Source organism: Phalacrocorax carbo, chromosome 2 (genome assembly GCF_963921805.1).
Source record: "Phalacrocorax carbo chromosome 2, bPhaCar2.1, whole genome shotgun sequence".
Taxonomy (NCBI): Eukaryota; Metazoa; Chordata; class Aves; order Suliformes; family Phalacrocoracidae; genus Phalacrocorax; species Phalacrocorax carbo.
Window position 1 is genome coordinate 90935535 of NC_087514.1, and position 26246 is coordinate 90961780.

Below are 26246 nucleotides of genomic sequence, written 5' to 3' on the forward strand. Positions count from 1 at the left end.
CAAGAAGTTTACTTAAAACTTTTAAGCCATCTGATTAAAAGAGAAAAAAGAAAGAAAAAAAAAATCTGTGGTGTGGCTGAGTAGTCACCAGCTATAATTCTGTATTCCAAGGTAATTAAAACATGAAAAATGTTTATACTCTTCACCACAACCCACACTTAACACTTTGCCTTAAAACACTGAGGGTCAAATTTCAGCCACCCCCTCATAAAATATGGAGCAATTCAGCCGAATTCCCTCCCATGCTCTTCATTTGACAGCAGAGTAACAGAGGTACCATAATTCACTTGATATCATTCTTTTCCTGCTAACGTTTTATTCAGACTGAGCTTCATTAATAAAGATGAAACTTTGGACTCATGATTGCTCCATGTTTACAAAACATCCAGGCTCCTTTACATCTTGGTTAAGCATGAACAATCACTGAACACACAATTTCCTAAAAAAATCCCACATACCAAAATTGCATATTTTGAATTTTTAAAATTCACTAAATAAAATTTCACAGAGTGAACCCTAAAGTCTGTTTGCCAAGAAAGCACAAGCCAAAAATGGAAGTTCAGACCCTCCACAAAAAAAAACCCCAGAGCTGGACCCCAACACACACATCCTTCCCATTAAACAAGTAAATAAATACACATTCATACAGAGTAATTTGCTCTAAAAATGCAGGTGCTTGAGTTTTGGCATAAATTTTGGTTGCTCAAACAGTACTGGAGTAGCACTAAGTTTCCTTCCTTTTTTTGATGGAACTGGGCAGTGATTTCTTACTGGACACCAGAGAAGAAAAACTAGCCCAAACCTGATGATTTTGACACCAGTCCAAATGTGTTTCTCCACAGTGAAAAATTATAAAGACACGGCTGTTTTAAAAAACAGTAATAAAAAAAAAAAAGGTAGAGGTGTATATAGCAGTATCACTTTTTAATGCCAGGTATTGGACCAAGGAATGGGACAGACTGCACTGCATTTTTAAATGAGTATGACTATCGACATACTTGAGAAACATTTTAACACCGTACATTACAACAAACTATTTAGTTCACTTCTACACAAGTCAGCAGAAAAGCTAGGTGATCCAACATGATGTGGCAGCTGCAAATTTAAAATGATAGCCACAGTCTAAAGCCAGAACAAAAACACCTCCAGAACTCCTATTTATAAAAAGGAATGAACGGGCACACCGCACGCATGCACGTGCGCACGCAGACAAAAATCTTGAGGTTTTACTTATTGCTCTTACACAAGGCTGTGAGCAGGCAAATGTCTGGATCAGAAATTAGGTCAAACATGCATTTCAGCAGGCACGAAAAGTACAGGAAATTCATATTAACAAAACAATGTACTGCATCACATAATACAGGGTGGTATTCTGCTAATATAATACTTAGGGCATTAATACCGGATAAACTCCAGGTCTGCTTGTTGCATAATGTGTTACGCAGTGTGGTATTTTAACCTAATTTCTGATTTCGCTTTCATACTGTACCCTCCACGTAGGGACGAAGAGGGGCCGTTTTCAAGACAGCCATTCTCTGCAACACCAGAGAAACCTCGGCCTCAAGAGCTTCAGTCGGGCAGGTACAGCCAGAAGGAGGTATCTCCAGGACCTGCTCTTTGACTGCCTAGCAGTTTTGCGCAGTCATTGACAACTGGGATAAACAAATGCAGAAGTTGGTGGAAAATGCAACAGCGCTGTCCTCAAGAGCGTCTTCCAGCTATGCCACACACTCCTGGTACACCCAGCAATTGCTACAGGGGATAAGGCAGAAGAGGGTCAAGTCCCGTATCTGGTCACTTCCTCAAGAGTGTTATAAAGGCAAGATTTTTCTGTGAACTGGCTTTCCTTTACACAATAAGCAGCGTAGTGTGGATGTCAGTAGAAATCTGGCTACCTACCGGCAACGAGAGACTAGCAAGTTCACAAGACACATTTTGCAATTCCTGCTGCTCCCTACTGCAACTAAATTAAACATGCTGCGGAGAGGTGTCCATGTAATTACAATACTTGTAAGCCCGGTCGGTTCAAGGCGTACTGCGCGTGGGCCTTGCACAAAAAAAGGCATTGAATGTGTTATCTGAGGATTTTTTTCTTTTCCTGTGCTATGCATACATATGACAGTAGATAAAAATCAGCACAATGGTTCCTTTCCATACATGACCCAACACACGCCAGAACTACTAAGCACCGTATAAGCTATTCTTCAGTTAACAGGAATCATGGAAGAAATCACGGTTTGGAAACATGGAGGGGAATAAAACCAGCACGAAGTTAGAGCTATGCTCCTGACAGAAGGTCCTAGCTGAGAATGTTTATTGTGAACCAGCAACTGGATTCTGTGACATAACCAGAAAACCACTGACTTCTACAGAGCCACCTTGGGCACTGCATAGTCAAAATTACATTCTCTGGTGTTATGGCATTGAGCCTTTCCTCTTATGAATTACTAGAAAGAGCAGTAGGTAGATGACAAGAGGTCACACTTCAGGGAAGTTAGGCTTTGTACTTGCAGAAAGAACCAATGCAAATCAATAGCTTTTTCTGTCATTAAAGGTCTGTCATGTGCCACTTGATCCGATCCCTAAATCTCAAACAAATTTCTGCTTTCAGCCTTGCCAAATACCCAAATTCACACTGAGCTCTATTTTACTTACAAGCAGTACTACTAAAGCTAGCAGGACTGCACAGAGCAAGGTGCTACTGCACTGAAGGTTCAGGAATTTGGCTCTTTCCAAGAAGTGAACTGCAGAGGACTGGGATTTCATGATACTCACAGGTGGAGGGAGACACTTCCTGTGCTTTTTTCAAATCTGTCCTTATAAACGCCAACATTTGTAAGACTGAAAAGGCTCCACTATGCTCACCCAGACATTTTGACACCAGGACAGCCACTGTGGTTTAGGAGGGGTAGCCCACCCAGTAGAGCGTTACGTTGGCCTGGGTTCTTGTCCCAGCTATGTCACTGCCTCTTACTAGATGATTGCACTAAGGGTCCTTGGTCTCAGTCAGGATGGTGAGGCTTCCTCAGAGCAACTTCTGTGTTACACCATCCATGGGTGCACAGTTGCATCTCCTAAGAAAGAGGGAGGCAAAATAGTTCTAAAGTCTTTAAAAACAATTAAGAAAACCCCACCTCTAGAAAAAGAAAAAGAACAACGATTTTCTATCATGTCGTTGCAGGAATGAGTCCTAGGACTTCTCATGACCCATTTCTTCACTAATGGCTATGAAGGCCAGGTCGTTGGGAAGCCCTGCTGCCAGATCGGAGGTAAAACAGTGTGTCCAGTATTTACTGTTCAAAGCCATCCTTTGTGTGAAGCCAGTTAGGCAGAAGTGTTTTGGCTGCATTTTTAGGTATTCCTCCTAGCCCACTCTGCTTCCTGGCTCAGAAGCTCCTTCAAATAAAAGATGCTGGAAATGCCACTTCCCTGTAGCTGAAAAAAAATGAGGAAAAACAGAAAGGCAAAAAACACACACCATGGAACAGAACGATTGCTTGTAAACTCTTCCTTTTAAAAACTGTTGTACAACTTCCTAACTTGGTTTAATTACTGTGCAGTTTAAAACATATAAAACGCCTTACCAGCTAAATGATTTCTTGGTTTTACTAGTCTCCCTCCCTCCCCCATTAAGAAATAACGCATGTGTGGACTGGTGTTGAACACCTTGTACAGAGTCACGCGCCAATTCTCTGTTAATTCTACGTGGAGCAGTTTTGATTTTAATCTACTGTGTTTAGAGAAGAGCTCATACCATATACTTTACAGTATAACCAGCTACATAGATGTCTTTAATCTCATAACACGATTAAAAAAAAAATCACTGTAAGTTGCAGTCCCTTTGATAAACGATTACGGTGACGCATGCAGTCCTCCTCAGTGCCGTTGCCACCAGACATGGGATGTAATTTTCTCCGCACGCTGCCAAGAGGCCTGACGCTGCACTGCCAGGGCCACGGCTGGGCCAGCGCACCGCTGCCCCGGTGCACAGCGTTCTGCAGTCACTGGGCAAAGCTGCGGTGAATTGTCTTGCTCGATCGGACCACCACCAACAACCAACCCCTGGGAGAGCGCACCCCCTCCCTGCCTCAACCACAGGAGATCACCGTGAAGCGCTTGGAAATGCATGACATGTTGTGGAGGACGATGCCCAGGAGAAAGACCAGGACGCAGGCCACCAGGATCACAGTGCAAACCCCTGACCAGGTGGAGCTTTTCACAACGCCTCTCCGGTCCGGCTCCTCTGGTCCCCCCTCAGCAGGAAGGCTGCCCTGCAGCGGCTGCTGCTCTGCTGGGATCGTCACCACCGCCAGGGACTTCTGCTGGCTGCTGGGCAGGAGGCGGCAGCCAATGTCTCCTGGCAGCAGTGCCCTCTCCTTGGAGAGGGGCAAGGGCAGCATGTAGCACCCATTGCTGGGGAGTTTGATGAAGACAGGGGTGTGCTCTGAGGTGTGGGGGATTGCAATGACGGCAATCACCTCGGGGTCATCAGGCAGCTGCGACACAGAGTACCCCGGCGGGAGCTTGGTGATCCCGCGGCACCAGGGGCACCGCAGGTCCTTCTGGCTGGTCCTCATCTGCTGCAGGCACACCGAGCAGCAAGTGTGCTTGCAGTCCAGGAGCTTGGGCCGCCGGCGGGGGCTGTAGTAGTTGAAGCAAATCTGGCATTCCAGCAGAGAGTCCTGGGACAAGGTCTCCATGGCGGCCAGGGCAGGGAGGCAGGGCGGGCCTCGCAAGGAGCTTCACCTTGGTGCCTCACAGCCAAGGGGCAGCGCCCATCTTCCCACCGCTGCTTCTCCTCAGGGCAGCATGAGGTGGTGGCTAGGGAGAGCACAGGAGAACCTCCGACCTGAACCTTTCAGTACCTGAGACAAAGAGAAAAATGTGAAGGAATAGGTTACTTACAGGAACCAGTAGGAACAAAAGAGCCCAGCTAAGGGGGAATGAAAAGTTGTGCTGACCTCGTAATGCAGCAGGAGAAACAAATTTGCGACTCAACGTAAAGCATCTTCCCACTGGCTTCCCCAAACTGCCCAGAGGCAAACCTTCAGGTCAACCATCACTAGATCTCCCTGGTTTGGTGGTTTTTTTAACCCCAGCTAAAAAATCCCTACCAACTCACCAGTCCACCAATCACAGTTATATTTATATCCATAACAGGAGAGGCTGTAGTTCACTAAGCAGTTCCTTCAGCATCTACCTCTTGTCATATTTTCAGGACTTTTCAGCACTTCCTGCACCTTAAGAATCACTCTCATTTAATCCTTTAAACCCCTGAGGATTTTTAGCTATTTGGCTCAATCACTAAGTCTGCATGAAAAGTGGGGGAAAGAAAAAATATGTTTAAACGGATGCATTTCCACAGGCTTCTGAAGTTATTTCCACTCACTCCTGAACTTGGTGAGCAACAAAGTAACTAAACTGAAACACCCACATTTGCACACAACTAAAAGAAATGGCATAGTTTTCGGTCAAATTAACTGTTGGCCTGGTTACATGAACATGTCCCTCTGAAACATGCACCTCCTCACTGATAAAAAATTCACCCAGGACAAAAGGCTCTCTGTTTAGACCCAAGACCACAGAGAACAATATGAAGGGATGACAATTTTACAACTTCATGCATTGCTTTCCTTGCTGTATTTAAAGAAGTATCAGCCTGAATTTGCAGCCAGAGAATACAATAAAGAAAACCCAAAATATTTACATGGTGACTTCTGATCTTCTCTTATTGCAATGTTATTCCTAAAACAGAGTTAACACCTGAGGACCACAGCTGTCAGATGACTTTTTCCTTTCCATAAAAATATCTCTTGCTCCTCCCTCCGGATGACAGAATCATAGAATCACAGAATGGTTTAGGTTGGAAAAGACCTTTAAAAGTCATCTAGTCCAAACCCCTGCAGTAAGCAAGGACATCTTCAACTAGATCAGGTTGCTCAGAGCCCCATCCAACCTTGACTTTTGATGCCTTCCAGGGATGGGGCCTCCACAAACTCAACAGGCAACCTGTTCCATTGCTCCACCACCCTCATTATAAAAAATTTTTCCTTATATCCAGTCTAAATCTACCCTCCTTTAGTTTAAAACCATTGCCCCTTGTCCTCTCACAACAGGCTTGCTAAAGAGGTTGCCCCCATCCTTCCTATAGTCCCCCTTTAAGTACTGAAAGGCCGAACACAATAAGGTCTCCCCGCAGCCTTCTCCAGGCTGAACAACCCCAACTCTCTCAGCCTGTCCTCAGAGGAGAGGTGCTCCAGCCCTCGCATCATTTTTGTGGCCCTCCTCTGGACCTGCTCCAACAGGTCCATGTCCTTTCTGTGCTGAGGGCTCCCGAGCTGCATGCAGCGCTCCAGGTGGGGTCTCACCAGAGCAGAGTAGAGCATCAGAATCACCACATTGTAGCCACGAGGACCATAGCCATGAGGTTGCAACATGCTAAATCAATGGGTGACGTAAGTAAAAGTGAAATAATGTAGTTCAAGAAAAGAAGGCAGGCATAGACGTGGAGTTTGCAATGCAGGACAGCCCTCTGAACCACACTGTCCCATATCGTGCTTCTGGCAGTTACTGGTATTTGAATAGGGAAAACAAAATACACGTCATCTCTTCACATGCTAAGAACTGATATCACCAACATTGGCAGAACTGGCCCTGCTGCTGATTTTGTTACAGCAGCGGATTTTGGCTCACAAGGCACTTGAACAAACACACAGTGGCAATTCTGACTCAGGAGGGAGCAGGGGCTGCAGTTATGAAGGCTGGAGCTTGTGAAATGCAGGAGATGGCTTCAGGGGGAGACAGCACGTGCCAGACCCAAGCAGCACTTTGAGGATGCTTTGCCTGAACACAGCACAGAGGCCACTGCTGTGAGAGACCCCACCAACATAAATACAGCACAGGTCTGTGTGGCACCTGGTCTGCACCAGTGCTGTATTAGACACAGGATTAACAGATACTCTGTGTGCAGATGGAGCCTAACACCACCACGCAGGGGGCTTTGCATTCACCACCCACATGCAGGCCACACTGAAGGAAAGTGGAAGAAAATTAGTATAGGTGTTATCTTCTTTATCCTCTCCTTCCTGTTACCATCACCACATCCCTACACAGGCACAAAGGAGACTGTCAGAAAGGGTCATTCAAAGACTGGCGTGCAGCTGAGAGAGAAAAATGGAAGAGGTATATCCACAATGCTAGGCAATTTCTGCCTGAAAAACACTGAGACAAAGGCCAGATTAGAAATCAGGAACTCAGGAAGGGACCACTGAAGTCATCACATCCACTTTTCAGTGATTAGCCACAAGCAATCCAGCAGTTTCATATTTTGCACAGAAGTATCCATACAAAATCTTCTTCTTAGTCACACATTGCCCATGCCAAACTTGAGCTCAGACATTAAAAGATGCAACTCTGATCTCTATAACTGCAAATCTATTTAAAAAATAGGTATAACAATAGTGCGGTATTATGAGAAAAAGCCCCAATGCCTGCAAATTCAGAAGGTAAGGCTTATGTTCAAAAACAGAGTGGAAGTAGTCCTTCTGCAGATGTAAATCAGCATCTGCATAGAAGCTCTGCCCTCCATATTTTGGATGTCAATGAATTTACTGGCAAAATTCTCCAACTTCATTTAGCTGTCACCTACAACCACCTGTCTCCATTTACAGTGCTAAACGTAAACCAGTTTCTATTTATGTGAATGTGATTGGAATTAAGATAATTTTTCTGACCTCGTAACCTTGTCCAGGAGTCAAATACTCATGCACTATCAGGCCCTTTATCCCTGCCCCACTGACATCCTTACAGTAGAAGATCAGTGCTAGGAAAGAAAGAGATGAAGTATTTGGAACTGAGGAATAAAACAAAAGTCATATCCAGGCAGCCAGCACCCTAAGGAAAAAGAAGAAAGTCCATCCCAACAAGAGTATCTCGGCTTGTTTCAACGCTAATAATGCTGTGAAGCATTTCTCCAGGAGATCAAAGTTTTAAAGCATTTAAAGAAAAAGTAAAAGAATGGAGCCAAATTAAAAGGTTAAGACAGGGCTTACCACCTACATGACATACATTGTCCAGATATGTGTGAACATATTTACAGAAGCTGTAAATATAGACATCCCCATTTTTGACCTGGTGCTCAATCAAGGGAACAGTCACTTCCAGCTGTGTGTCTTGAAGTAACACTTCTCTCCTTTCCGTTCCCCACCCCCCCGAAAGAACAACTATAAATATTACTTCAAGTGACAAGGTTGCATTGCATATTTTGCGATTTTGCTTTATGACATTTCTTCAACATCTCAGATAATGGTCAGAGGTGTATTTTCACAGATCAGTAGTAAAAACCGGTAAGCAGAGAGGTTTGCATGATACCCTCAGAATATGTCTAAAGACAAGTTAAAGAGTAGCCATTGCCACCTAACCCCTTGGCCTTTGCTGACACTGCCTTGTTCAAAGGTTGGACGTGTAGTTTCATGGGTGCAACGTAACTTTATTCCCAACCATACCAAAAAGTCCCACAACCCTCTTATGCTCTGCCACAGCTCAGTTTGGGGACAAAAGAAAGTCAAGCCATCATCAACAGTCAGAATGAAACTGCATAAGATATATTTGATTCATTTTGCAGTATATAGTTAGGAAGGAAAAAGCCACGGGAACTCTCTCAGTACTCTTCTACCACTTACTTTAATAACTACACCAAAATTTAACACGGCAGCAGACCTTCTCTTGGACAGGGGTCTGAACTCTCCAGTTTGTGCTCAACACACCCCCATACCACTTGGAGGTACTGAGCTATCACAAGTGAACACCTCGCTCACAGCTTACTCAGACTGGGCTCTTCTCGGCACTTTGAGCACAAAGACCAAGAGGCAGCCAGGCTGCACGTGAGGGCACGGCTGATGCCAGCATCAGCGAAAATCCTTGTTTTGTCATTATTTGCTCTCATCACCCAGTGATGCCCAAGGGGGACAAGGGGACTGTTGACAGAAAAACAGGGTGGGAGGGAAAATCAGAAAAGACTGTCAGGGATATCTGTAGGTGTCCACAAGAGAGTGTATATATATGTATGGATAGGAGCACACATATAGAAGGGAGGGCTGGGGACTCTGACAGTGAAACCACATACACAGACAGAGGCAACTGCAACTGTGAGTAGTCATTCTGCCTGGAACAAATCTGACAGCAACTGGAAGCTCTTCAGGGCTGAGATCTAACTAGTAACACAAATAAAAACTAACTGGGTATGAAAATGCACAAGATCCAAAACCCAAGCGTCAGAAAGGTGCAGCAAAAGCAAAGGAAGTGAGAAGGGACAGGCCTTGCAAAGACGCATCGGGAGACCGCTCTGCCTCCCCCATACCCTCTTCCCCTTGCCGTGGATCTGCCCAAGATCTACAGGGCTGCCATTGGCCAAGGAGATGAGAGATTTGCAAGCCGTTAGAGACCAGGAAGGAACCTGCAAAGCTGACGACCCCTGCAGCAGAAGACCAAAGTACAGCTGGGTGGCTGAGAGCACAGCACAAAGGTCCTCCCCTGCAGATTTGCGCTGCCCTCTGCACGAGCCAAGAGTTTTTAAGATTTGAGAAATGATTGCATGACTCAAGAGCAATAAAGGTCTGGAGAACAAAACAGGTATTTCAGCTGCTTGTCAGTCATGCTATCTGTTCTGCAGGTACCTTGTCAGAGGCCACAGCTGAGCCTCAAGCTCTCTTTTTTTTTGGGTGAGCAGGAAGCCAGGAATGAATGTCAAGGCATCAGCTTCCTACTCCCCAAGAAGGAGAAGGGCAAAGGGGCATTTGTTGCTCTTTTGCCATTTGTAGCTTCCCAGCACGTAGGGAGGTGCTGCAGGAGGTGAACAGATGAAGGTTGCTGCAGCTGGTACAACACAGCTACAGACAGCGACAAGAAGAAAGCACAGGTTTGCTGCAGGCAAAGCTCTGCACAAACCCTAACTATAAAGTGGTCCCCAACTGGCTAGGTCAGAAAAGACAGCTATTTTTGGAACCCAGGACATTGACATCCATGACAGGAGTTGGATGACAAGTCAGAGGACAGAGTAGTGGCAAATCCTTGCCTGTTGATGTGATTATTTAAATATGTAGGGACAGCCCAGGTGACACAAACCACCGCCTTGAAGGGGTGCTGCCTGCCTCCACTGGAGAACACAGAACAATCTTCACACATACTTCCTAACTTATAAGGGCCCAAAATTATATTAACTTGAAAGCCAAAAATATACTTTAATGATGCCTGTGGAATCTAATACAATTCACAGAAGATTAAACATCATATCACATCTTTAAAGATTGGCTTCAGGGCACACTGATGTAGTTAGCTGATCACTGAAAGAAAGCCTCAAAAACTTTGCACAGCGTTTAGGCATGCACAGTATTATTTTTGCACAGTATTTATGCACGTATTTAGGCATGCTCTACTTGCTGTATGGCAAGGTTAATAACAGACTTTCAGCAAGGCAGTGCATTGACAATACTTCACCTTTCTCAAGGAAGGCTCATTACGTAAACTCCCCAAACACATTAAGAATTCTTTGACAGTATTACTGAGTATGTATGATTTATGATGAAGAAAGATCCATTCATTTCAGGTGCCCTTAGGCTGGAAAGGAGATGGGGGTGAGGGGAGGGGTACTGTTCTCGATAAGGGAACTAATTGCAAGAATCATCTCCCCACAGATACAGAAGGAAATGTGAGCTAGAGTAGTTTCAAGCTGCTAGTGAGGAGGAAGGAACATATTTAATATTTGGAAGCATTTCTACTACAAAATTCAGTACCCATGTATGTTTTCAACAGATTCATGTTTGGACAAAATGCTTTGGGGTTGTTGCAAATGTCCAGGATGTACTACCTGGTTTCCCCTGAACATCCTTCACTACATTTATTTTTAGGCTGTTCTACAGCACTAATTACCATAGTAACTGAGAACAGCACAACGATTAATTAATTTATTCATCACAAACCCTTGTTAAGAGAGAAGTATTATCATCATTATACCCTTTCATCATCTAAGAAAAGAAGTGCTGAGAGACAAAGTAGTTGGTCCAAGGTCATGCAAGCACCACCCAGATTGCCTTGAAGCTCCTGGACAACTCCATCACTGCTCCACTTTTTACCTCATGAGCCACTGGGCAGAGATGACAGATTCTGGACAGATTCTTTTTTGCAACAGAGAATCAACAAAGCTCAAAACCACCCGTTTCTCCCCAGCTCTTCTAGCTGGCAGCATCTCCATGATATGCCTGTGATTTTTTGTGGCTTTCATTGAACATACCGGCTTTTCCACAGACCATGAAAATCATGAGAGCCTGCGATCCAGAAGCTAAAGTTATCTCAATGGACACAGCTCATCCACCATGTAGATTACAACTGAGAGATTATATGCATTTTGAGGGACATAAAACTAACAATAAGATGACAAAATTAAGCCATTCTTCTCTCCAGAATCACCTGTTTTCCAGGCACCTTCCTCTAAGCCAGGCAGCCTAACCCACCATCCTTTCCATTTGGTTATTCACAATTGCACAGAAATACTGCAGAACAAAAGAGCTTTAATTTGGCCAAATCCTTAGCCAGTGCAAGCTGGCACTGTTCCTTCAGCTTTAGACCAGACTCTGCCAAGATGAGACTCAGGTATACACAGTCTCAGATGCATAAGGCCACAAAACATAAAGCTGAGTGAAACTGTGATTTATGAGCCTACGATATTCAATGAACCAGCACCAGGGGATCCATGCTGATGGAGAGAGAATCTGCTCTGGATGATCTCAACGGTGCAGATCCAACAGGACAGCAGTTGTCCTGCCTCTCTGGCAGCTAAGTGATCGGAGGTGGCTCACAAAAAAGAAGCCGAGTTGCAAGGTATCATCGCACAGCATTTACCTTAGAAATTGTCACCAGCCAGACCTAGCAACAGGAGACAGAGGCAGAATGGTCACCCACAAGAATGTAACCAGATGTAGAAGTTTACAGTTTTGGAGCAAAAACAGATCAGGTGAAAACACCAACCTTCGGTGTTTACAGAAAACAGAGACACTCACATGCTGGTCGTTGTTCCATCTCACGTCACCAGCTGCACTGCTCCCTCCTTTTATCTGCAAACTTTGACACGTCCACATTCCCTGGCTCCAAAGACCTTATTTTGGTCAAATATGACCAGGATAAGCTGCACTTTGTTCCAACAGCAAACTCTACTAATCACCTGCAACACGCCAGGTCAGCAAACAACGGGTACAGTTTCTTTACTGCTGAGTCAAAACAGTACAGCTATGCTCAGAGAGTTTCATGCAAGGCGCTTTACCAGTGAGAAACACTATATGAAATCAAAATATTCCACAGAAATGTGCCTGTTTCAGACAGGCAGAGACAGAAAGCAGACAGCTTTCCTGCCCACCCAGGCCCTCGGCAGCCCTCCATGCAGGTGTGGTCCTGGAGACCAGGCTATGGGAGCCTGACATGCTCCTCACCAGCCCAACTCTGACAGGTCTGCAGGTTTTTTACAAGGTCACTTGTCAAGCTGCCCCAGAGCTACAGCTCCCTAAATCTCTCAGGCTCCCTCCAGCCTGACAGAGCTAAGGGGCCCCCGGGTAAAGCTCTGCCCTGCCAGGAGGAGTGTGAAGGTAGTCCTCACCACTTCTGCTGTCCATAAGTCCTAGCCTTTCTCTTCCTGCTTGAGGGGTGCACTGACAGGATGAGACCCCTGACTGTGGTCCTAAGACATCCCAAATCTGAAAATTTTCCAGAACATGATATTAAAAGGTTCCTCCCAATTTGCAAATAAACAAAATCTCCAGCATTCAAAGCATCCCAAGGCATGGTGCTCATTTCTACAGCCCACTCCGAGCACAGCGTTCAGGGTCATTAGCACTGTTTCAGTTTTGTTGGCTGCTCTTAATTATGCCTGACTCATTCCTAAACCCCAGGGTGAGAGGAATTAAAAGCCAGGTTTTTCCACTACCGAGTGAAAGACACATTTGCCATTCAAGCTGGTATCAAGAGGAACGGCGGTGGGAGGGGTGACATGAAATTAAATCTACCCCACACCCCCAGAATAAAAGCAGCACTACTAAATATTTATGACCAGGACATAAGAAACAGGTGGTTGGCAAAGACAGATTTAAGAAGTTGCTTTCCTAACTTAAAGTGAGGTCACAAGTTAAGCCACTAATGCCACAATCCCGCAACTTTACAGGAGGAGCTTTGCCCAAGCAAAGCGTAACGCTATGGGCATTGAAGTCACTCTCAGTTAACAGCTTTTAAATGCAAGGCAACATCCTCTTTCTAACAGATTTTCATTTATGGCAACATGACAGAATTCTGTGGCATTCAAAATGCTGAGAGGGAGAGAGGCATGAAGCACCTGATCACTTAAATGACAAATTTTGCTCTCCCATTAGAGCTTTATGCTTCATCTGCCATTGACAGAATTTGCCTGATACCTAAAGAGAAACTTAATTAAAAGAGTCTTTCCTCCTTCCCCTGAGGATTTGGTATTAGACTTACAAAATATACCATCCAAAAATAAAGCAGTTTTAAATAAAGCTCAAATGCAGGCATTTCTCATTGATACAGGTCAGTGGGTGATTGAGTGGGAATCAGCTTGAATTGATGTATTAAGACACCACTCTATAATTATAGGAAAGAGTGCTACAGCTCTCCGAGGTCACCGAGTGGGTTTTCATAAAACTAGGTCAAACCCTACCTGCCTTTGGGCCTAAAAAAAGAAGGAGAGAGAGGAATCGATACTCACACGTTCATTCATTGCCTATACAATGCAAAACCTGAAAACTCAATTTCACACTTACCTCAGGAAACGCAAGCCCTTGAGATGAGTTTTAATTGTTGGAACTCTGCTCTGCGCTCTCACCTTGTACACCCCGCCTGCTTAACATGCTGCACTCTCTGCACTCACCCAGCGTGGCTTCCTGAGGACGTGATTCTGAGACCCACGCCACTGGGCAGCTACCTTCACATGGCTGCTCTCAAGGGCTGCAATTTGTTTCGTTTGGATGTGGGAAGGGGTGGTTTCTTTTTTTTTTTTGCTTCAGAAGAAAAGAAAAAAACAACAGACTTAGGGGAATCAAAATAATTAATCCTTTTACATTGAAACAGTTGGGATTAAGACATGGGAAAATATTTTTTTAGAAGCCACACAACAATAAGTAACGAAATTCTCTTCCTTTATAGACCATGAAGAAGTAGAATAAGGTTTGAAGGCAATTAAGACTGGGGGGAAGCTTTTTTCATCTTTTTACCTTTCTCCTGAAATCTGAAGTGGGCAGCACAAGGGAGTAAAGTCCCCTGTTTATCAATAGAAAAGGTGTAACAGATGTCCTAACACAGAAGAAACACTTCCAAGAGCTTATCTTTACAGAGAGTGGAAGACAGCCAACTAATATGCTCCTCAAGGCCAACTCCTATGTCATTTCCTTATGCAGACAAATTGTGATCTTCATGCGTTTTTGGTCTCTGATAAATGCTACAGCTACTCCAGGTCACGGCACTGGTCATTCTGGTTTGCAGACTACACCAAAAGGAACTGGAACCAGTCCAAAAGCTCCTTTCTTATTGGAAACTAATCATTCTCCCTGTAGCACCCTGTCAGCTAGTAATATTAATACCACCCTCACTTCCTGAATTTTGGCAACAGTCCAATTCTCACTGCAAATATGGATTACAAGCAGAGTTAGACCAAGCCTGAACTGCATACATATTGATGATTTCCTCTTTTGTGATTTACCTCTGTCTTTACACCAGTAAAATCCTCCAACAGAGTTTTAGCAGGCTATACTGGATAAATCATTTCTTCCAATACCTTTCCAAACTACATGTTTCTACCCGTGACTATAACCACTCCACAAGCTCCAGTTCAGACAAGTTACAAAGCACATGGCCTGACATTAGCCACAGAACTTTATGGGACAACACACACTCTTGAGGTCAGTTGCACATTTACATACTTAACACACTATCCATTAACACAACCAACATAGAACCTGGTGTCAGCAGCCGCAGGCTGATTAAGGTAATCGCTAAGTGCCGATGCCTTCGCCTCCCCTGCACCACCCTGAAAACACGTGACCCGAGGAAACACAGAACAACCTTCCCAAAACAGTTGCAACTAAACCAACTTGTTGCACATCAACTAACCTGACCAGCTCCAGATCAGGACTCAAAACCCCCGTGCCACCAGAGAAAATTTCAGACTAGTGGTGAGACAACAAACTGACACCAGGAAAGGCTCTCAACTCTCTCCTTCATGCCCATGGACACGGGCATGCCCATGACAGAAATGAGAAGACTCCCACAGATGGAATTCTAGGATGAAGCCTAGAACAGAGTGAGGGGATGGGCATCAACTCTCTCCCTCATATAAACCAGCACCATTAGCAGACAAAAGTAGTCTCACAGCTAAGCAATGAGGTGTTCTCAAGGGCAACAACAATAACTCAGGTTAGCCCCACCACAACCCTCTCCAGTGGGCTGAGAGAAATTACAGCTCTGGGAGACTGAGCTCAAAGCTGCAGAGCTGCTAGCCTCCCTGTTCCAACAGCCCCGCTGGGACGGGGACCTGCAATTGGCTGCTCAAATGCTCAGGCACAGGAAGATAAACTATTCTTGCCCATATTATGTGAAATCTACTGTTGCTTGCCTACACAGAGACAGTATTTGATTCCAAGAGCCACTCACCTTCTGTAGCTGCAAGAAGTTTATCAGACCTGCCAAGCTTTGTCAGGCTGTATTTCATTCTTTACAGTGAGTTTCAAAGTTCAGGCCAGACATCACCCATCATGCTGCTGCCAGTCAAAGGCTGGCTGCTTTTGAAAACATCCTGGTGTGAAAATACCCTGCATTTGGCAACACTTAACTAACACTATACAACATTTTTGCCGTATGAAGGAGTGCAAATGCTCGGAAAAGGACTGTGTTGTGCTACATCAGAGCAAAACAACCAAAATGAAGCAAACTGCTTTACCTCTTAATTTTGGGCCTAGTTCCGCACTCCATGCAATGTAACAGCGAAACAAACTTAGAAAAGATAACTAGCATAAAACTGCTAATGCTCAAGACTTCATCGCAATCCTGATAGTATATGGCCACAGCAAGTCCTAGGCTCACAGGATTATGGACAATCAATTCAGTACTCAGTAAAAAGGAAGCTGGCAGCCCCATTTTTCTGGAGAAAAGCCTGAAAACATGAACTTCAGAAGCCCCAGACACCAGTTAGGTAGAACCCCCTAAACTTCAGTCTGTGTTTTGCAAGCCAGTCTCATGTTTTCTGCATCTGAGTCAGAGCTAACTAAAGAAGTGCAGTTCTGAGGTTAACAAATTCATTGGCAGCTTCAGATCAAATTAAGCAAATACTTTCTCCTAGGCAAAAATGGTTATTTTCATTACTGTCAGCTCATTTCAACTTTCATTTCAGTTTGACTATTTTCTTTCAGAAAAATAAATTTATGAAAAGGTAATGCAAAGGACAAACAAAGCTTTTTTGTACTGACTCTGCAACAATTTTTCTTCTATTGTGGCCAGCCAGAGTGAGCCAGAAGTATCTCTTACTCACATTGCTCTACTGCTGAATGTGGAACACTTAAGTCTAGCAATACACCATGATTTCTTTTTATTTCCCAGTCTACAAAAGCAAATGGGATAAATATACTCAAACAGTATTTTCATAGCAACATGTTTACAAAGACTGTTATTCATCTTTTTTTAGCTGTTGGCTTAAAAAAAAAATCACAATGTGGGGCATTTTGAACAGACAAGTCACGTTTCACTATGTGATCAAAGCCTGAAGAGGACTACGTGGTTGATAGGATTGCTGGTGTTTACAGGCGATTCATGCTAAGGATCTTACTTTGAAAGGGCAGGTGATTCAGGGCTACGTAAAAATAGTCCCATTCATCCCAAGGGTCTCCACAGTACATCCCAAAGTCATTAATCACTCTTGAAGATTTATATCAGATAAGCTTCACCACTTATTTCCAACATGTATTCCACGTAGCATCAGACAGAATAGCAGTTAAGAACCAAAGAGGTGGGACTGCTAAAAGAAAGGGAAAAAGGCCAAAAGTCTGTGTTGCCACTCTAGAAAGTGTTGCATTGGAAGAGATGATCTAAGAAGGCGTGGTGTGCATGCACCCAGCTTTATGCATCTATGCAGGATTCAACTGGATTCCACTCAGTTGAGGACCTTATTCCATTTTTGTTATAGTATTACGTCTGGGTACCTTACAGTGGTGACACAGGAAATGTCAATGCACACAACCAAACCAGTGCCATGGAACCACACTGACTTATGCCCATTAAGGATTTGGCCCACAGACAGAAAATCAATGTTACAAAACAGATTCAAAAAAAATCTCTTTTCTACGGCCAAAACAAGTTCTTGACTACGATGAAAAAAATTTCAACTCTGGACCCAGATTTGCATTGTGCCACGAACTACAGCCACTCTTGCTTTCCAGCCAAAAGGTTTTCAGAATTATTTAGTTTACAGACATCGTTGTTACTTTTTAGAGTTGGGTCCGTGTTTTCCTAACTTTTGCTTAAGTGACTTCAATATCAGGTGTCTTTAATGATTACTGCTTTAAAAAGCAGACAGAGACTCGTCTTTTTTATGAAAAGTAATTTTGGTTTTTTGCCAACCACAGAAATGATCAAAATATTTTACTAAATCAAGACAGAAAAAAAACCCCACTTCATATTTTGCCAAATAACAGCATGGATTGGAAAAATCCTTTTCTATACTTTAAACCACTCCTTCATACTGTGCTCTGTATTTTTTAAGCAGTGAAGCCTTTGCCAGTTTATTTCATGCCAAGTTTGCGGAATACCTGCCAGAGTGAAGTCTTTGCCAATAAACAGGGTCCTTAAGTGCTATGACAATCAAACGAATAATGTAATGATCAATAGAAATAATTAGTACTGTTATTATTACTAACATCCACAGCGCTTTGGTCTGAGCTCTCGTCTTCCAGAGCAGCTGCCTCTAGAAGAAAGTGAAGAGAGCAAGTGCCAGCAGGTGGCACTCCAGAATACAACCATTAAGCACCAGGGCTTGCAGGACACCAAGAAGAAAAGCCAGTTCTGCTTGGCTGTCCCACTAGCTTGCTTTAGCATCCTTCAGGAGGTTCGATTTGGTTTAGGATGACTTCCCCACACCCAAACAGCAGGGACAAATGCTGCCAGTCCCATCTTCTAACACCATAAGAGTATCCTGGTGCCGGATGGGATTCATCAGAAAGGTGAAATGCACCTCGCGCAGTCATTTCTAAGAGAGAAAAGGGTACCAGCACACCCAAAGTGCTGAGCTCGTTACTTATGCCCTGACTGAGGGGAGAGCTCCTGCAGGGCAGGTAGAGTTGCTTTCCTGCGTTGTGCATGGAGAGGTGGCAGTGTCTTACTGTTTCCCACCATGCTCCCACACCCCTCCAAACAAGCAGCAAGCTGAGATATAGCTGAAATAATGCTAGCTTTTATTGCTTTCAGACAGCAGCAACAACAAAAACCACACCCTAAGGATTAGAAAACCAGTTTCCTTTCTGTTTATTTCTAGCTATGCCCTACACATACATAACAGCTACAGTGTTCACCTGCATGGTTAGGAAGCAGGTGAAACTAAACATGAGAAAAAACTTCTATCCTGTGAGGGTGCCAGAGCAGTGGCACAGGCTGCCCAGGGAGGGTGTGGAGTCTCCTTCCCTGGAGACATTCAAAACCTGCCTGGACGCGGTCCTGTGCCCCCTGCTCTGGGTGTGCCTGCTCAGGCAGGGGGCTTGGATGAGATGATCTCCAGAGGTCCCTTCCAACCCCTACCATTCTGTGGTTCTGTGAAGCATCGCTACAGATGGTTCCACGAGGCACAGTGAAGACGCCACCCTCCACTGAGCCTTCTGCCTCACCCCAACACTCGCACTCCTCCTGCAGCAAAGTCAGTCAAACCCGCACTTCCTCCAACCAAACTCTGCCTGTCAGGAAAGCCTCTGTCTAGTACTCTTGTCAGCCAAAAGAAATAAATCCACCTCAAAGACCTGTGGCTCACAAGGTCTTTGAAACTCATCCAACTTCAAGAGCAAGTGCTTCTTTTGCTCCTGCTTGAAACCATCCCAACCTTTCAGTCTTCAAAATGAAGCCCTTTAAAACACTGTGCAACTTGGGGGAGATAGGAGGAGGTACCCTTAAACTTAGGAAGATTGTGCCATTCTCTTAGAAAATTAAATTTTAAAGAAAAAACTGTAGATCCCAGTTGTTTTGTCCAACTCTAGGCATCAAGTATAGCAGTCAACATTTAGAGAGGTAACAAATTGGTGCAGTTGACAAAGATGCAGTTCCCGTTTCATTCTCCCCTGGAGAAGTTTAGCGTTTACAACACTGAAGCTCATACAACTGGGTGGAAAAAAAGCCTGCATTTTTATCAGAAGTCTTTATGAATTACCTAAAAGCTATACATATATGGAAAATAAGGAGCCCTCTTTCAGAAAGCAGTATTTACTTCTTAAACTCTCCTTAAAGGCAAACCTGTACCATGGGATCCATCTGCTCATGTGGAAATAGCAGAAAAGATCTGTCAGAAAGTAATTTCCTTTCCTCTCGTATATATGTCAGTGGATCACTGGCACTTCCCCACCCCTGCCCTCCAAATTGACCCCAAATATAAAAAGACACAAAACTGGAAAAGTTTAAGGTCATCTCTGTGCATATGAGCAACACACAAACCAAAAAAACCTGACAAAGTAACATGCCCTTCTTGCAGAAGGAGATTCACAATCAATGCCACATGATATCCATTATATTTTAGAAAATTAATTGATAACTAGAATTCCAAACTCACTTCCTCACAAGAAATAAACTCATACCTTTTTTCTTGATGGTTCACTAACATCCCCCACTGAAAGAGGCACGATTTAGCTCAAGGTTTATGTACTATATGCACTGCACAAAAGCTTGCTCAATACATGTTTTTAGAGCAAGTATCTTTTACCATACGAAGATGGGCTGATGGCATGGAAAGAGGAATGGGGCAACTGTTCCTGCTTCCTCTTCCTTCCTAGATGCTATCCCAAGGTGGATTTGGGTCATAAAGTATTCACATGAGGAAAAGCAAGTTATGAAGCTTAACTGTAACCCATACCAATCTTAACACTGAGGAGCAATGAAGCGTGTAACTGTCTGGTGATCATCATGAGACATCAGAAATATTTCCAAGTTAGCAAGCTGCAGAGCTGCCACTGTAAGAACTTATTTGGATCTCCTGTTCCCATGGATCTCCCTGAGCAGATGCATGGCCTCCCTGATACTCCACCCACCTGACTGGGAAGCGGAACTAAGGGGTGCCCAGGCTTCGGTGTTCTCCTCACTGTTTGGTACAACAAACAGCTTCCTCTAATGAGCAACCTCTTGATAGAGGGGACTGCAATTAGTGTGGACTCTTGAGAGCTTTAATGTTCCCAAGAAGCAAAACGTAGGCAAGTGGTGGTAAGTGGGTTCAGAAAGGCACAGAAAATTCTCCGGCACTGACTAGTCAACGAATACAGAACAGATCAGCCCCTTTGTAAGTTCTGAATTTAAATTTAGAAGAAAACACCGTATATTTTACAGAGGTGGGGGACCAAAGAGGGAAGGAACATTAGAATGAAAGCTCCTTGCTTTAAAGACAATTGGCCTACCCATCTATATTTATTTTTTTTTAGCTTGATTTTGGCAAATGAGCTCAGATTTTGCAAGTAGACTTTCAGGCTCCTCGAAATAAGAGTGCAGGTGCAAAACACAGGTGCTCTAAATGTGCATAGTACAACCATACGTATATAGACGTAAGCTGAAGACCTTTTTTAAAAAAGAAAACCATTAAATAATTTCCTTCCCTTATGTCTGATTGCATAACCCCTTTAAAGAAAGCAGTAAAGGTCACTGAAATGCACAGGCCTTTGCTGATGGAAAAATGCTACTGTATACTGTTAAAAGTTACACAAAAGAAATGAGCGCAAGTGCTAGAAATGAGACCTTTAAAGGATTGAACTGAAAAATTCCAACTGAGCATGACATCCTGATTTGAAATGGCACACATACACATTACAGCCACCTCTCTCTCTTCATCTGAAATAGCAACAGTTTTATAATTTCATTAAAGGACAAAGTTGTAGATTCTTATCACTTCATTAATTTGCCAGTTCATGATCTTTAAATTTTTGTTCTTGTTTCATAACCACCCATTAACATAAAGAGAGAAGAGGTTTCTCCAATGGGCCACACAGAGGAGTTTCAGCCAGCAGAGGAAGCAGTAGCACAGGAATGTAACCCAAACATTGGAGAAAGTGGGTCAGGTTCCTCAAAATATGAAAGGATTTTCACTGTAGCTCCTCCAAGGGCTAGAACAGTAAAGTTCCCGTAGTCGTGGGGTCATGTTTCCATTATCCTTCACCAAACACCACCACTCATTTTTGGGTCATGCCGACTACAAATGAGTCAACATAAGGAAGAAAGCAAACACGTCACATAATTGTAACCTTTTTTTAAAGGAACTTCTCATTACCAAGGTGAGACCATAAGCAGCCCTCTATGTCACACCTCCTTCTGTCAGGGATGCAGCTGCATCAGAAGACGGAAAACCTGGATTGTAAATCAGCACTCCAAGGGGGAAGTCAGTGTGAGGTTTTTTCCCAAAACTGTTCTTGAACATGGGCATAATGTCTTCTTAAAATGTACACTTCCATATCAAAATCCTTTTCACTGGCTTACCTTGCCTATTTGCAAGGATGTTCAGGAATACCAGTATGGTAGCATGAACCCATTTATTTTACGTATGAAAATAATTATAAATTTATATATTAGTTAAAAATATATATCACAAGGACTTTGCAGGTGGATAAACAATTTCTTTAAAGCCTCATTTCTTTAAAGCTGTGAAAACCAGCCTGGGTCCAGCCCTGCAAGCATTTCTTTGTGCCAGTGACCACTCCACATGAAGCAGGTCCATTTTGCTGGGTGAAGGCACTTTCATGATTAATGTTCTGTAGCGCCAGTTTGGGCCAGACTTGCTCAGAAATCCTTCCACTAGAGAACAGGCCATCACACAAGCTGTCCCACTTCCATCAAGAGCCAATATATATGACACGCTCTGTTTGAGAGGAAAGCCCCACTCTTCACGACTTTTAGATAAAGAGGAGGAGGCTAAATCTCAAAGCATTCAGCTAAAGCTTTCAAAAAAGGCAACCTCTGGATTTTTGAGACCACCTCAAAATCATCCTGACATGCCCTAGATTTCCTGATCTATTTTAGAATTCCCCTTCAAGTGCTATTACTTGTGTTTTCTGTGGAAGTCACACAAACAGGGAGAGTGGCAGCTTGCAAAAGGTTGTAAGCTTAAAGACAGAGGACATTGTGAAATTGAGAGAATAAAAAGAACAAGTTTCTGTACACTTGAAGAATTTCATGGAAGTCAGGGGTTTTTTTCTGAAGGCCAACTGTAACAGTAGCAACAGTGTCCTTGTAAAAATAGCTCACTGCTTACTAAAAGCAAATTTGGGAGCAATACAACTTCACTGAACTCTCAACAGTTTGCTACTACTGACCAGCTTCTGTCTTCTAGACATGCTTAAACTTCACACACTAACAGAATTTCTACTCCACAGACTGACTATATATCAGTCTGTTTGATCAACACAACTCCAGTATTTCTGTTTATTTCTATTTTAAGAAGGGAATCTACTTCAGAAAGTAAAACCTGAAATGTACATTACTCCCATTCCCAGTCTAGCTCCATTCCACACTTCAGAAATATTTATGACAGACCAGCAAGAAAGGTCTCCTCAGGCAAATGAAACCACCAACTCCTACTTGCTGTACTTTGAACTTAAAACAAATTCCAGTATCCTAGTATCACACAACTGCAAGGCAAACCCCTAAAAAAAAAACTAAAAAAACCACACACACACAAAAACCCAATTTATTTTATCCTTGCCAATCAAGGAAAGATGCCAATTTAAAATACAATTAGACAAAAAGTGAGTTCTATTGGAATTCTGAGGTTTTAAATGAACACCTTACGAATGAAGTGAAATGAACAGCTATGCTGACCGTACTAAGGTAAGTGTTGCCTTTCTACTAAATAATGGAAATTTGGGAACCTGTTCACAGAACGCTGAAATGCTGCCTGCACCAACTCAAGGTACTTGTATATGGGATGACCCACGTTCCCATTCTCCAACACAGATTAGGTTTCCCAGCTAGATTACATCTCCCGTAACCACAAGGGCAACTCAAAAGGAAAAGAGGAAATGGAAGCCAGCCATCAAGCCAAGACCCAAGGGAAGAATGGGAAAACAAAGTATGCTAATTATCGCTCCCATTGGAGATGGTGTTAGTATTCCTAAACCTCACCCTTCAGTTCCATTTTTCAGTGAAAGGAGATTGGGGGTTTTTTCCCTTAATAAAATTAACCAATGAACTTTGACAAAATAAGGATGCAGACAAAACTTCCAGAAGGCAGTGCAAGACGAATCACCAAACCAGCTGTAAAACCAACTGAAGAGGCAAACAGCTTCATCCTTTTACTGCTCAGAAGCAGGAGTTTTTCTGCTCCAGGAACATTCTTGAGGCTTCATAGCAATATACCTCTGATTCCACCCTTCACAACGCAAGTCTTCCCATTTTTATTTTCAAAGAAAACTACTACACAGGACTGGATCTTTAAGCCCTTATTCATCAAAACCCCTCAAGGCTTTAGCTAGGTGGCACCAGCGTGAAAAGACATTGATCTACAGTCTTCACAGTGGCACCCCAGTACTTGACACTGAAGTGAAACAGAACTAAGAGGGAATCACGGCTTCTGGATGCTGCGAGCACCCTATTTCCTCAGGCTGCTAACATCTCATCCTCAAATTAGAATATAACAATTAAGCCAAAACACAGTACTCCATTAAATGCAGGGGGAAGCAATCCCCTTCATAGTCTCCAGTTCCCAGTGTAAGTTACTGCAATAAAAAAAAATTCAGATAATTAGATACAAACAATCTAGCCTGACTAAAAACCTCATTATTTCAACACAGTTCAATAATCTGGAAGATCAGTAGTGCTGATTACCTGCTCTCTTCAATGGTCCCTTATTCTCCTTACTCTGAAAGCAAGCTATTCTGAGCTGCAATACAACTGAAGGAGCAACGTGCTGAGTCTATCACAGGCCTGGGTCACCCACATAAGAGGCTGGCTAATAAATTGCAGCAACCTCTCCAAGAGGTGGTCAGTACTTACTTTCCTCAAGGCAGAACTTCAGGGAGGAAAAAAGTTTGGATTAACACCTTTGACACCTTCGCAGATAATCCCCCAACAAAGTCTCTACACCAAGGATCTCTTTATGCAGTGGCTGCCTCAAAGGGATCTGGGGAAGGTAGCTAAGAAAGTAAGTCTGCAGACTGCAAGCTTAAGCTTAAGTTCCGAGCAAAGATTTCACCACCAGCAGTAAAAAAATTAGGGGCTACTACTTAAGAAAAAGTTTCAAGATGTATCATTGAAATACTGGGTTTGTGATCTGCTATTTAGAAAGCATCTCTATTAAGAGTTACGCACTGGGGACAAGCATCTTAAGTATTACTATTGCCATTACTGGATGTTTCAGCTTCACCTGCATGAGGAGGATCTAAGCTGACTTAAATTTAGCTTCACACACACATTCAATCCAAGTTAATCTTCACGCCACAGGGTGAGGACTTCCCAAAGCCACATGCCAGGGGAGCAGACTCAGTGAATCCACACAAGAACCTGTTCATCGCAGAAGGAAACTTTCATTCACTAAGGGTGAATCTGACAAAATAACAACATTCTTTCCCCTTCTCCCAGATAAGAGTCTTAAGTACCAGCAGTTTCAGTAGCTCAGCAGAGCTCCACCAATGCCTCCTGCTGAACCCATTCCGCTTTGAAGTGCATAATTCAATATTCAGGTCAGAAACAAAAAGTGAGTATGAGGGGAAGGCAGAGACCTGGGTTCCTGTCCCTGCTCCAATGAATGTTTAATTATCTTATATTAAAAATTCATTTGGAGATGGGCTAGAATCCAGGCAGTCTGTGTTTACCTGTGAAGAGAAAAAGATCCACAATCAAATGCCGCCAGACAAAGGTGGGAGGCTCAGTCACAGATTCCTTCAGGCTGAGTATCAAACCTAAGTCAGAGAGAGCAGCCGCTAGCTCCGCCACCACTTACATCTCAGCAGAAGGTACCTAACTCCAGAAAAGAATAAAAAGGAGCAGTTCAGCATGTTTTCCTGGAACACAAAAAGGGCTGCCGACCTAAAAAACCTCCTCTTGATTCTCTCTTGTCATAGCCAGCTCATGTGCCTCCTTTTTTTGGATGCCAGCTTTTGCAAATCCCACTCTTGGGCCAACTTTTCTCCTGGCATTGCACAAGAAACCTCGTTATCTGCATCCCATAGGATACAGTGCCTGGAAGTGTGATACCACAGTACTTAAGGTCTTTTGTGGATCTACTTTGTTGAAAATGTTCTTAAGTCACTTTGGTGTTTCAAAAACTTCAAGCTGTGTGACTGACATTGCAAATAACAGCCAACCCAACTGAGCTAAACACCGAACACCAAGTGCTGCACGTTCCTGTCCACTGTTCCCCCTCAACTGAAAGAAGTCAAGGGGCTGCAGGGGTTCAAATACTCAGTCAGTGTAAGAGAAAAATGGAGCTATTCAGAGGCATTTCACAAGAAGAAAAAAGTCAGCAAGTAAATTATCTGTAGCAAAGAGCTCGCATGAATTTAGTTTTTTATTTAATACTTCTCAAAAACAGGGCAACCTAGCAGATTTCCTAGCCAGCAAAGGTAAGCCGTCCAAATAATTATGCTGTCATACAAAGGTTAAAGACAGGAGGTGGAAGGAGCAGTTCTCTCTGCAGAAATCAGGAGCTGCATCTCCCGTGCAAACAGGAAGCCACCACCCGGGCTGTCCCTCTGGCCGGCAGCCGAGTGGGAGACAGGACGGGGACTCGCTGTGCTGCTTGCCCAGCCAGGCACCACTAAGGCAGCTGGCATTGCATCAGCTAGCGAGCAGGATGTTTGAAAGGTCTGGTAGAAAACCTGGCCCAAGTGTGGCTGTCTCTCACTGGACACCAGGTACAGCTTTTAAAAGCAAAGCATGTGGGACTGTGCCCCTACCTCATCCACAAACAAGTGTCTGTCCACAGCAGATGTAAAATAACTCATTTTCAAAACAAGCTGCTTGGGTTTTTTTCTGTTGTT

At 43.6% G+C, this 26246-nt stretch overlaps 1 protein-coding gene across 9 annotated transcripts in view; it reads right to left on the reverse strand.

The window, feature by feature from the left end:
• Positions 1 to 296: 296 nt before the first annotated feature.
• RNF152 (ring finger protein 152) overlaps positions 297 to 26246 on the reverse strand; it is a 45313-nt gene continuing 19363 nt past the window's right edge. For 2 of the 9 annotated variants that reach the window (XM_064443458.1, XM_064443453.1), the window contains exon 2: positions 297 to 4865. In XM_064443458.1, coding sequence (XP_064299528.1) covers positions 4089 to 4700 — 612 coding nt within the window. In that variant the 5' untranslated portion in view covers positions 4701 to 4865 and the 3' untranslated portion in view covers positions 297 to 4088. The other 7 variants (XR_010371569.1, XM_064443454.1, XM_064443459.1 and 4 more) reach the window with 7 other exon arrangements.